This window comes from Odocoileus virginianus, chromosome 3, assembly GCF_023699985.2.
Source record: "Odocoileus virginianus isolate 20LAN1187 ecotype Illinois chromosome 3, Ovbor_1.2, whole genome shotgun sequence".
In the NCBI taxonomy this organism is placed as follows: Eukaryota; Metazoa; Chordata; class Mammalia; order Artiodactyla; family Cervidae; genus Odocoileus; species Odocoileus virginianus.
Genome location: NC_069676.1, coordinates 38,346,171 through 38,358,229, shown reverse-complemented (window position 1 = coordinate 38,358,229; position 12,059 = coordinate 38,346,171). Strand labels below are relative to the sequence as shown.

The window sequence follows — 12,059 nt, the reverse complement described above, 5'->3', positions numbered from 1 at the left end:
ATGTAAAATATATGTTATTGTTGAGATTTTGCACAGATTTATCGAACTACAATGAGTGTGAACTAGAGCTATATAGGCAAATGCTCTTCGTTACTTACAGAATTCAGAATCTCATTCAAGAGGAAGATCATAATTTTGTGTAGATGGTACTTGATGATATTCATCTTGATTTCATAATAGAGGACTCAAATAATGTTACTGAATTCAGGGAAGCTTGATTTAATATTTCTGTTCAAAAAAACTTAAGAAAGAATAATAGCTTCTCAACATAAGTGATAGACTACTACAGATTTAAAGGTAAGCCCTAGGGTTTGAATATGAAAAATAAATAATTTCTTAATGGCGATAAACATTTATTCAAAATATAATTAGAAAACATGTATTTGCATGATTTCTTAAGAATATATTTTGAGTATGTTACCTAAGTTTGATGTGACTTGAGTTTTTATAGGGTAGTAAAGCATACTTATCCTAATGATTTTACAATTTTAAAGATTTCCTGCAAAAGCTCATAGGCCAAAATGTTTGTATTTTCAAGTTCTAGTCTCTTGATCAAAAAAACAAAAAGTTCTGCTTTTCCAAAATTAATAGGTTCAGTTATTCATTTAAGAGTTGTAAATTGTTAAATAGTACAGTTTAATCATGCAACAATTTCAAAATAGCTTACTTGACTTTCTTGCTTTTGTGTCTGCCTTAGGAAAAATTATATTAATGCCACATGGAAAATTATAATCAAACATCAACTTATTTCGTCTTACTGGGGTTGTTCCCATCTTCAATAATTGGCCTATTTCTTTTTATTCTCATTGTTCTCATTTTTCTAACGGCTCTATTTGGTAACCTCTCCATGATCCTTCTCATCTTTCTGGACACCCAACTTCAGAAACCCATGTATTTTCTACTCAGTCAGCTCTCTCTCATGGACCTGACCTACATTTCCAACATTGTACCCAAAATGGCCTACGATTTTCTATTTGGAAACAAGTCTATCTCCTTCATTGCATGTGGGATACAGAGCTTCTTTTTCTTGACTTTAGCAGGTGCAGAAGGATTGCTCTTGGCTTCTATGGCTTATGATCGTTATGTGGCCATTTGCTTTCCTCTTCACTATCCCATCAAAATCAGTAGAAAAGTATGTGTATTTATGATAATAGGATCTTGGCTCCTGGGCTCAATCAACTCCTGTGCCCACACCATATATGCCCTCCATATCCCTTATTGCCGATCCAGGACCATCAATCATTTCTTCTGTGATGTTCCAGCCATGTTGACTCTGGCCTGCATGGACACCTGGGTCTATGAGTACACAGTATTTGTGAGCACCATCATCTTTCTTTTGTTGCCTTTCACTTGTATTGTATTTTCCTATGGCCGTGTTCTCCTTGCTGTGTATCGAATGCACTCAACAGAAGGGAAGAAGAAGGCCTATTCAACATGTAGCACCCATCTCACTGTGGTAACTTTCTACTCTGCACCATTTGCTTACACTTATCTCCGTCCAAAATCTCTGCGTAGTCCAACAGAGGACAAGGTTCTTGCTGTCTTCTACACCATCCTTACCCCAACGCTCAACCCTGTTATCTACAGCATGAGAAACAAGGAGGTGATGGGGGCCTTGAGAAGAGCAATTCAGAGAATCTGTTTTGTGAAAATGTAAAGACAGCTTTTCCATGAGACCTAGATGTTAAATACAAATTTATTAATCAGCATGGTGGTGTAGTCATGTCTGACTCTTGTGACCCCATGGAGCCTGTCAGGCTCCTCTGTCTATGGGATTCTCCAGGCAAGAATACTGGAGTGGGTTGTCATTTTCTTCTCCAGAGAATCTTCCCTACCCAGGAATCGAATCCAGGTCTCCTGTATTGCAGGCAAATTCTTTACCAACAGAGAGAAGCCCCATTAATTGGCATACAACAATTAAAATCTCCTTTGGATTAATTTTGGTCCTTGCAAATTTAATGATAAAATAAGATTTTAATTATTATTATTAATCAGCATACAATTATTAAAATCTTATTTTATCATTAAATTTGCATGGACTAAAATTAACCTAGAGGAGAAAACCACTCATGTTTACACAAATCTTTTTTGCAAAAATCTGTATATCCATATCTATATGTTTATGTATATGTGTGTGTGTGTATATATATATGTATATGCATGTTTTTCAGCCTCTCTCTTTTTTCTTCATTATGCATTTTCCCTATTAATTTAAAAAGCTTTTAATTTTTATTAATATGCTACACATTTAAATGATTTTTTGTATGCAATAATAAAAATGAAAACTAACTTAAGTTGTCATTCAGCATGAGTTCTACTATTTTGCATTTATATTTCAATACGCTTAAAACGTGTTTTCTGAATGACAAGATCAAATTAAAAGTCAGAAGATCTCATTTCCTTTTCACTCTAGGCCTGTAATTGCCAGTAACATTCTTTTCTTCAGTATAAGGAAAATATATTTCAGAGATTTAGTTGAGACTTCACCAGGGATTCTGAAGTCCTTACACTATACTGAATGGAAATAATTCATATTCCTTTTAGGGTGTACCCTAGGGAATTGATTTAATATTGGTATACTTGGGATTCAACAATAAGGACCTGGAGATGTCAATAGAGATCAAGGAAATTGTAAAGTTATACAATAAGTGGGTCAAAACTTTGTCTCATTACTAGATATTAGAAATACCAAAGACTTTCTAGCAACCATCCCCTCACTTGGCACATACTCAATTTACATCCTAAGCAGTCACTTCAACTGTCACATTAGGTGATAAAACTCAGATGAGATTTTATTCTCTACTCACTGTATCCCATAGTTCTACTGAAAGAGGTTGGAGAAAGTTAATTTATAAGAACAAATTTCAATTCATATTAAGGATTCATCATTTTCCTAAACAGATCCCATTACTGCATTCAATAAATATCAATCAGCTCAAGTGAAAGTCCTGGTTGAAGTGTTATCACTATCCTCCTATTATCAGAGCAGCAATATTCTTTACCTCTCAGGTGTGCCAAGGAAAACAAGGGTCATATCCTTTGTTCAAATTCTCCAACATAGTAACATAATATCTCTTGTCTGACTTTACCCTCCATTCTTAGAAACCAGCTCGACTTAGCCTAGGACCCTCTCACTCCACCCTTTACTTGATTAACACCTGTCTTAAAGAGAAAAATATAAATAATTTCTGTCATCAATTCTCCCATATTGAATTTCATATGGATAGCTTTTGGAAAGCCTGCAAAAAAGGGTTCTATGTTTTAATATCATGTTAACATAGCTTTCAATGAACAAAACTCCCAGTGAAAGCACTCTGGGAGGAGTCATCTGTGAACCCCAGTTTTTGTCATCACATGCAGTTTTGGAAATGACTCACTCTCTCCAGATTGGGCATATAAATGTCCTAATAGCTGCCAAGTGGAAGGTTTATGCTTATTGGAATTTTATGTTATCCCTGTGTTTATTTGCAAAGAGACAAATGAACCTCCTTTCTCTCCCTATTACAGATTCAAGAGATCCATGCTATCAGGATACCAAGATATCTGGTGGGAAAAACATTTAGAAAGCTTTGTTTCTACCACAGGGGTATAAGTGGGGATATGCTTAAAATTCTATCAACCACTATTGATCAAATGGCTGAAAAACCACGAAGAGTATTGTAGCAAAACAGAAATCCCTAATCATTTTGCCCACATATTATTAGATAATGTCATTGCCTCATATTTTCTATTCATCATACAACAGGTTGTGTGTGTTATTGTTCACACAAGTTGTTGCACTTTCATCAGCAGCTCTGGGTAAGTTGAAACAAGCTTATGAAACATTTTTTCAAAAGGAAAAATAGTTATGAGGTATAAAAAAGACTGATTCTTTGAATTATCTGTTTATTAGGCTCCCCTCAGGACTAGGCAACATTTTCTGCTCTGTTATACAGACAATTATTATTTTCATAATATGTATCATTATTCTTTCCTTAGCTATCAAGTTACTCAATATATATATCACTGCTTGCTTTAAGTCTATTGTCAGAGAAAAAACACAGTGATCATACAGAAAGTCAACATGATTGATCAAATATATAATCTCAAAAACATTTCTCTGTCAGTATATACATCTATGCTTATTTACAATATTTAAATAATTTACTAAATCCTAAAGCCCTAAGATGATAGAAATAATAATACTTAAATTGAAACTACCAATTATATCTAGATGTATATATAAAATAGTGGACTTGAACAATGACCATATAAGACATAATTGGCATGAGTTCTGTCAGACACTTTAACTCATATCAGTCCTTGCCTAGCATCCTACCTGCATAATACACTTCAGAGCAAGAAAGAACTGGGCTAACAATACCCAGTATAAAAGGCATTGATGGATTTAGGACAGATAAGCAAACACTCTGGCACCGAGGGACCACATACTTGATATCTTAATGCTTTTAATCAAAAGATTTATGATCAAAAAGGGGGAAGATGTGAAGGGAAAACATCATAAATTTTTCTAGGGTAGAGCAATCAAACTAAGAAAAAAAAATAGCATCATGCCCTCTTTGTGGTTGATCTTTCTCAAAGTACAGTGTGCATCTCCATTGAACATTAAACAGACCTCTTCAAATCAGGAAAATGCAATCAATCTTTGAAAAAAGTGGTCCCTTTCTTCAGACAGCTGAAGAAATTACAGCCTTGTAAATTTTAACATTGATATTACATTTTCATCCTATACAGGATGTCATATGGCCTGAAGCATCACTTTGTAAATACATAACTAAAACATCTCTGATGAACTTTGTGAACAATGCCAACCTGTCGGTATAATGACAGCTTCCCTGGTGGTTCAGATGGTAATGTGTCTGCCTGCAATGCAGGAGAGCTGGGTTCAATCTCTGGGTTGGGAAGATCCTCTGGAGAAGGAAATGGCAACCCACTCCAGTACTCTTGACTGGAAAGTTCCATGGACTGAGGACCCTGGTAGGCTACAGTCCATGGGGTTGCAAAGAGTTGGACATGACTGAGTGACTTCACTTATATTCTTTCAATATAATATATAAATTATTTTCTTCAAGAATATACAAAAGTACATGTCTAACATTTGACCAGTAGGGACATTTCCAGAGGTTCTGAATTTCTATTCCTCAGGTTATAAACATAAATTTGACTTAAGTAAAATTGTCTTTCTTTTTTCTTGATTGTAAGTTTGATTTTCCACCAGTAAACCAAAAACCATGGCTCCACACTATGCATTATTTTCTGGTGTCTCCTGGAGAGATATGTGGCGCTCAATACCCACATTTTTCCATGCACTATTTGAGAGTAAATGGGTATTTCATAATCAATTTATTTCCTGGGTTTCCTGGTGCTTTATGGGCTGTGACAGATTCAGCCAGTACTTTTCTGAGTGAACGCAAAGCTACCTTGACCTGTTCACATGTGATTATCCTGTCAAAAGATGGTGGAATACAAGATTCCAGCCTGAATCCCTTCAATGAACATGAACATAAATAAGCATCCATGCACAAACATCCATGAGCATTTATAAGAGCTCTGGATTCCAAATGAGAGGTTATAGTACTCAGGTGGAGCACAGGAATTAGATAAGATGAATTGAAGAGGGTAGGAAGGATAGTTTTACTCTACCTAAGTCACTCTTTTCTAAATACCATGACACACAGGGCAGAGACACACTTTTTTCTCCTTCAGAGCTCGTCCATGGGGAAATTAAAGTCAAGTGAGTACCCAATTCTAATTTAAACGCAAACAATAATCCCACTCACCCTTAGACCCTGTGAGTAAGCCTGTGCGTGGTGCTGTCTGATGGCCTGCCCAAAATCCCTGACTGGGCTTACTGGGGAAATGTTTTCCCTTTTGAACTCAGTTTGTACAGAATAGAGTGACTGCTGAAAATGTAAAAGCACCAATTCAAGACTACAAGTTTCCTTAGGTTCAGAGAAAAATGACACTACTGAATGACAAAATGAATCACAAGCAATAGGCTATAAAAAATAGAGATCTCATAAATGCCTGACAAATAATTCAGAATATTTTTCTTTAAGCAAGTTGAAGAATACAAATAAGTAAACAAAATCAGGAAAATATTTTTGTAACAAGGTAAGATTCAAATAAGGCAAAATTCAAACAAAGTAGAAACATAAATAGAAGCAAACAGAAGTTCTAATTCTAAAACAAAACCATAGTGTCTGAACTGAAACAAATTAATAAAGACTAAACAACTGACTTAATCAAATGAAAGAATCTGTGAGATTAAAGATAATTTATTTGAGATTAAATGGTCAGAGGGACAGCAAAGAATAAAAAAGTAGTGAAAAAAGCCTATAGCACATAAGAGATTACATATAGCACCAATATATGGATTACAGGAATCCCAGAAGAAGAAGAGAAAGGGAGCAAAAAGCTTATTAAAAGCAATGTTGACAATAGTGACAACAAAAGTACCAAACTAGGTGAAATGAATGCCAAGATTCATGAAGCCCAATGAATTCATAATGAATAAAGAAATCTTCACTGAGACACATCATAATTCAAAAACAGAATATTTTCCAAATCACTTAAAAAATTTACACTGAATCTATATTACCTCTTCCCAAGTAAAGGGTATAATTAATTTACTTACTGAAAACTATAAGAACTATAATGCTTATGTTTTAATCTGTAATAAAATTTCATTCTTGAATATTTTTTAAATACCATTACAGCTAACTAATAAAATTTTCATTATTTATTTTAATACATGAAAATTATTTTATAGTTTAATGTGTTTTTCCAGAAGAAAGGAAATAATTTTTTTTATTGAAGTATAGGTGGTTTACAATGTTATATTGTTTCAAGCATACAGACAAATGATTCAATTACACATATATCTATATGTTCTCAGATGCTCAGTCATGCCTGATACTTTGTGACCCCATGGACTATAGCCCATCAGGTTCCTCCCTTCATAGGATTTCCCAGGAAAAGTTGGTTGCCATTTCCTCCTACAGGATATCTTCCCAAACCAGGGATTGATCCCATCTTTTATGCCTCCTGCATTGGCAGGCAGATAATTTACCACTAGTGCCACCTGGGAAGCCCTATCTATCTATCCATACACACACATGCACACACACACACATATGTATATATTCTTTTTCAAATTCTTTGACACTATAGGCTATTACAAGATACTGAATATAGTTCCCTATACTATATAGCAGATTTTCATTGGCTATATATTTAATACATGGTCCTGGTTTAGTCGCTAAGATGTGTCCTACTTTTGCAACTCCATGGACTGTAGTCTGCCAGGCTCCTCTGTCTATGGGATTCTCCAGACAGGAATGAATACTGGAGTGGGTTGCCATTTCCTTCTCCTGGGGATCTTCCCAACCCAGGAATTGAACCCAGGTCTCCTGCATTGCAAACAGATTCTTTACTGGCTGAGCTACGAGGGAAGCTCATATGTTAAATGCTATATATTTAATATATAGCAGTGTGTATATGTTAATCCCTAACTCCTAATTTATCCCTCCACTCTGCCTTAATACTTTGCTAACAATACAATTGTTTTCTATGTCTGTGAGTCTCTTGTTTTGTTTTTTTAGATTCCACATACAAGAGATATCTTTCTCTGAATGACTTATTTCACTTAGTGTGATAATCTCTAGGTCAATCTATGCTGCTGTAAATGACATTATTTTATATTTTTATTGTCATATAATATACACTACATCTTCTTTATCCATGCAGCTGTCAATTCATATTTAAGTTGCTTCCATGTCTTGGTTATTGTAAAGTGAAATTATGTAATCTAAAATAAAGATAACTGCCAAAAATGTAATATTTTAAGAATATATGCTAATATGTTTTTATTGAATTAATCTCATTTTTCTCTTTTCTTAAATTTTGGCCAATATAAACAGAACAGGGAAACAATAACCTATGTAAACATGTCATTATTATGTATTTACAGAAAAACAATACAAAAAATATATGATGCAAAATGTTTAGAGACATAATAATTTTGGAACAAACTAAATTTAAAAACCTATATTTCCCTACTGAATTGACCATAAACATACCATAGAAAACTTCTGCAGAAGTTATCAGAACTCTATCATCAACCTTGGCTTGTGGCCATCTTGGGTTCTTAGAGACTTAACCTACATTATCTAAGTCTCAATGGACATTTCAGATTCTAACTGAAAAAAAAAAAAACAACAAAAGGATTAAATTGAATCTCCAGTTAAAGAAGGTCTAGAATCAAATCGTTGTTACTCCTGAGTTTTAATGGAGATATTTTAAATGTCAATTGTATATTTGTTTAGAAATTTTTCACAGAAGCTTACTCAGAAAATGACTGTTTATATGAAGAAGTTTGTACTTCTTTCAGCTAATCAAGCCAGTAAGTTTTGAAAGCATTGATACCATAAAAGGTACTAAACTTAATTATTTTTGTTTCTACTCACCACAGAAGAGGCTTAAGAGAATCTATTCAGAATTAACTACTTCTCGTCATGCTAAACAAGGAAAATTCAGGTAACTGAATTAGCCAGGGAACTAAAAAAAAAAAAAAATCTTTTATTGACTGAAGTTAAATTAATATATATAAATAATTTATACTAAAATGTGTATCCTTAAAAATTAAGAGAAAAAATATATTGACTACTGAAATGCTTCTTCACTTTTCTTTAAAGGTGTGAAGTTTTTTTAAACCAGAAACTTTTTATTATACAGTTATAATGCAATTGATGTCATTTGAAAGATTGTGAAATATTAGTAAAATATAGCAAAATTGATAAAGATACCTGCTGATATTGCCTATGAACTACTGTTCTGGATTTATGGTGACTTAAATTGGATTTATGGGCTTACCCTCACCTAAACTATGTTGTGAAGTATAGTTGAAAATAACTATGATATTCTATATAATAAAATACACAATACATTTTATATTAATTAAAACTGCATTTCACATATGAGAAGGTATATTTGGCCATTACTGAAATAAGATATATATATATATATAAAACAAAGCGAGAAAGTTGATAAACAAAATTCATTAACGAAGTGAAGAAAGATTCATTGCATCTACTCTGTACAGGGGAAGTATTGGAACCAAGAAGAGAATGCTTTAAAACAGTATACTGTTTTGTGCAGTCACATCTGTTTGTTTGTGACCTCATGGACTGTAGCCTGCCGGGCTCTTCTGTCCATGGGGATTCTCCAGTCAAGACCACTGGAGTGGGTTGCCTAACCCTCCTCCAGGGGATCCTTCCAACCCAGGGATCGAACTAGGTCTCCTGCATTGCAGGCAGATTCTTTACCATCTGAGCCACCAGGATACCCCTTAAAATAATATAAGTAACATGAAATATAATCCCTAGGAGTAGAGATGCTTTCATGCAAGCACATTGTATAATCACATATAAACTGATTCTATTGTATTAATGCTTTATGGCAGCGTTGATTGCTGTTTGGATTGAAATCAGGTTTTCAGGTAATCAGTTTAGGAAATGAGTGATGTAAGAGTTGTTTAAGAAACAGAAAATTTAAATGGAGCTTAAAGTCAAGTGAGTGACTGCACTGTTTAAAATACTGTTCAGCAAATATTGTAGAGCATGAAATGCACAACAAAATAGTTTTGGACCTGAGTGGTAAATACACTTTCTGAAAGGGAAATGAGATGAGGGTTTTGGAAGAGATAGGGCCTAATCCTATTGCAACATGCTTTGAATGTGCTCAAGTGATACTTGAAGAACAAACTTAACACTTAAGGACTGAAATTCTAAATAAAGATTATAGAGGACAGTCTTTTTTATTTCTACTTATTATAACTGTATATATGTACATATATGAAGAGTGATTGCAAGACATTCATTAAAAAATGGAATACACAATGAAGGTTAAGAAATAATGCCTAATGTTACTCATCTATGAACATATATGGATCATTTATATCTATGCATTCTATACATATATATATACAATTTAAATGATAAACCCTAGAAATAATCCAGGTAACTAACACTATATTTAGTTATAATTGTCAAATTTTTTATTCTTAGACATAAACTACGTATTAAATGTCTTATGCTTTTAACTTTTGTGTTTTATTCATTTTCTATTTCTTGTACATATCATTAAAATCCTAGTGAAAAAATAGTAACATCTGAATAAGCAAATGCAGTGGTTTTGTGAGAACCAGATGCATTGTAGTATACAGAAATAACTTGAAAGTTATGTAATCATGCAATTGTAGCATATGACAAGTGAGGTGAATATAAATGATCATGGCAAAGATATTAAGAAGCATTCTAAAATTTACAGCCACAGTTCAGAGATATCTTTTATTTTAATTAACTGATGTTATACTTTTCTCAAGTATAGCCTGTAATATCCTATGTTTTATTGTATGTGTTCTACATAAAAGATATAGTTTCAGATAGTTAAATATTTTAAGCTTACATTTCTTATAAATAGATGAACTAAAACTTTACCTAGTTGTAAACCTAAATTCTCTGGTGTGCTTGCACAATAAAGCAGAATGAACACATTCTTACTGCAAAACAAAATTTGAAGAACATATTCTTTTAATTAGCTTTTGTCTTTGAAAATGTTTGTTAATTAGCTTATAACCTAATAATTTTGATTCAGCATTTTAAAGTTTCACTGAATAATAAGTAGAAACATGCAAACATATAAGGACAAAATTTTAGATCTCTTTATATGATAAAGAATATCATTTTCTAACTGTATGCTTTCAAAAGTTGAAAATACATTTTCTTGAATATTAAATACCACCGTTCAAATTCTTAAGTCAGTTAACTAATTTAAGTTGTGATGTTCTCTTTGTCTCTTTTGCTACTGAACAAACACTTGAAGGAAAGTCGAATCTCATGAAGGTCTCCATATAAGAAAACTGCGTATAAATATGCTTATCTAGACTCCAAAGGGCTTCTCTTGTAACTCAGTCAGTAAAGAATCTGCTTGTAATGCAGGAGAGAACCGGGTTCAACCCCTGGGTCAGGAAGATCCTCTGGAGAAGGAATGGCAACTTGGCCAGTATTCTTGCCTGGAGAATCCCATGGACAGAGGAGTCTTGCGGGCTACAGTCTATGAGGTAGCAAGAGTCAGACATAACTTAGTGACTAACTTAACTAGTACCAAACTCCAAAGGACACTCTTTCCAGTTATATGTTTCTGATCCTGTGAAAGCCATTTTACAATGGTACAGGTTCTCAATAACTGATGGTAATCAAAGTAATTCTTATTATAACCATTTAGATTGATGTATGATTCATCAGTTTTTAGGAACTACAGTTGTCTTCCACAGCTAATGCATACAAATACTCCCTATAAAATCAACCCGGTAATCTGGTTTACTGGTTTTCTAGCTCTAAACATGATAAGTAAGGAAAGTCAGTTTGGGGAAAGGCCAGCATCTTAGTTTATTTTATAAATCTTGAGAAGAGAGGGAGAAATCTAAATTTCTGTGAAACCTGGTAGAGAATGTCTTTGTGTTTTAAAGCAATGGTTCCCAACATTTTTGACACCAGGCACTGGTTTCGAGAAAGACATTTTTTCCACGGACCAGGGCCTGATGGTTTTGGAATGATTCAAGTGCATTACATGTATTGTGCACTCTCTTTCTAATCTAATGCTGCTGCTTATCTGACAGGAGATACTGATCCACAGCCCAGAGGCTGGGGACCCTAGCTTTCAAGAGTTTTGAAAGTCTAATCTGAAATGTCTTATAACATATCCAATAAAAGTAATTAAATAGGCTTGTTAGATAAGTCCACACTCTTGATGCACCTCTGTAAAAAAGCACATCAGCTTTATGTTGTAATCAAGAATGATATTTCATTGAGAAGTTTTGATCAAGAGCAAGGAGATTGTAAGATATAAAAATTGGTGCTTTGGTGGAAAATTCTGTGTTATATAGACTCTAGAGGACTCTCTTCCATGTTTTCCAATTTGATCACTATTTCACTGTACAGTCTTGGATAACTCACTTTATATTTTTGTGATTGAGACTTCTCATTTTTTTAAAAAAA

At 33.7% G+C, this 12,059-nt stretch overlaps 1 protein-coding gene across 1 annotated transcript; it reads left to right on the top strand.

Annotated features, from left to right (window-relative positions):
- Window positions 1–718: 718 nt before the first annotated feature.
- LOC110148832 (olfactory receptor 2L2-like) lies at window positions 719–1,657 on the top strand. Its single transcript, XM_020911039.2, has one exon. It carries the CDS (start codon window positions 719–721, stop codon window positions 1,655–1,657), a length of 939 nt encoding a protein of 312 aa, XP_020766698.2.
- The last annotated feature ends 10,402 nt before the right edge of the window (window positions 1,658–12,059 follow it).

Bases quoted from the DNA above. Each gene is read 5' to 3' on its own strand.
- LOC110148832 (XM_020911039.2), top strand. From the start codon at position 719: ATGGAAAATTATAATCAAACATCAACTTATTTCGTCTTACTGGGGTTG.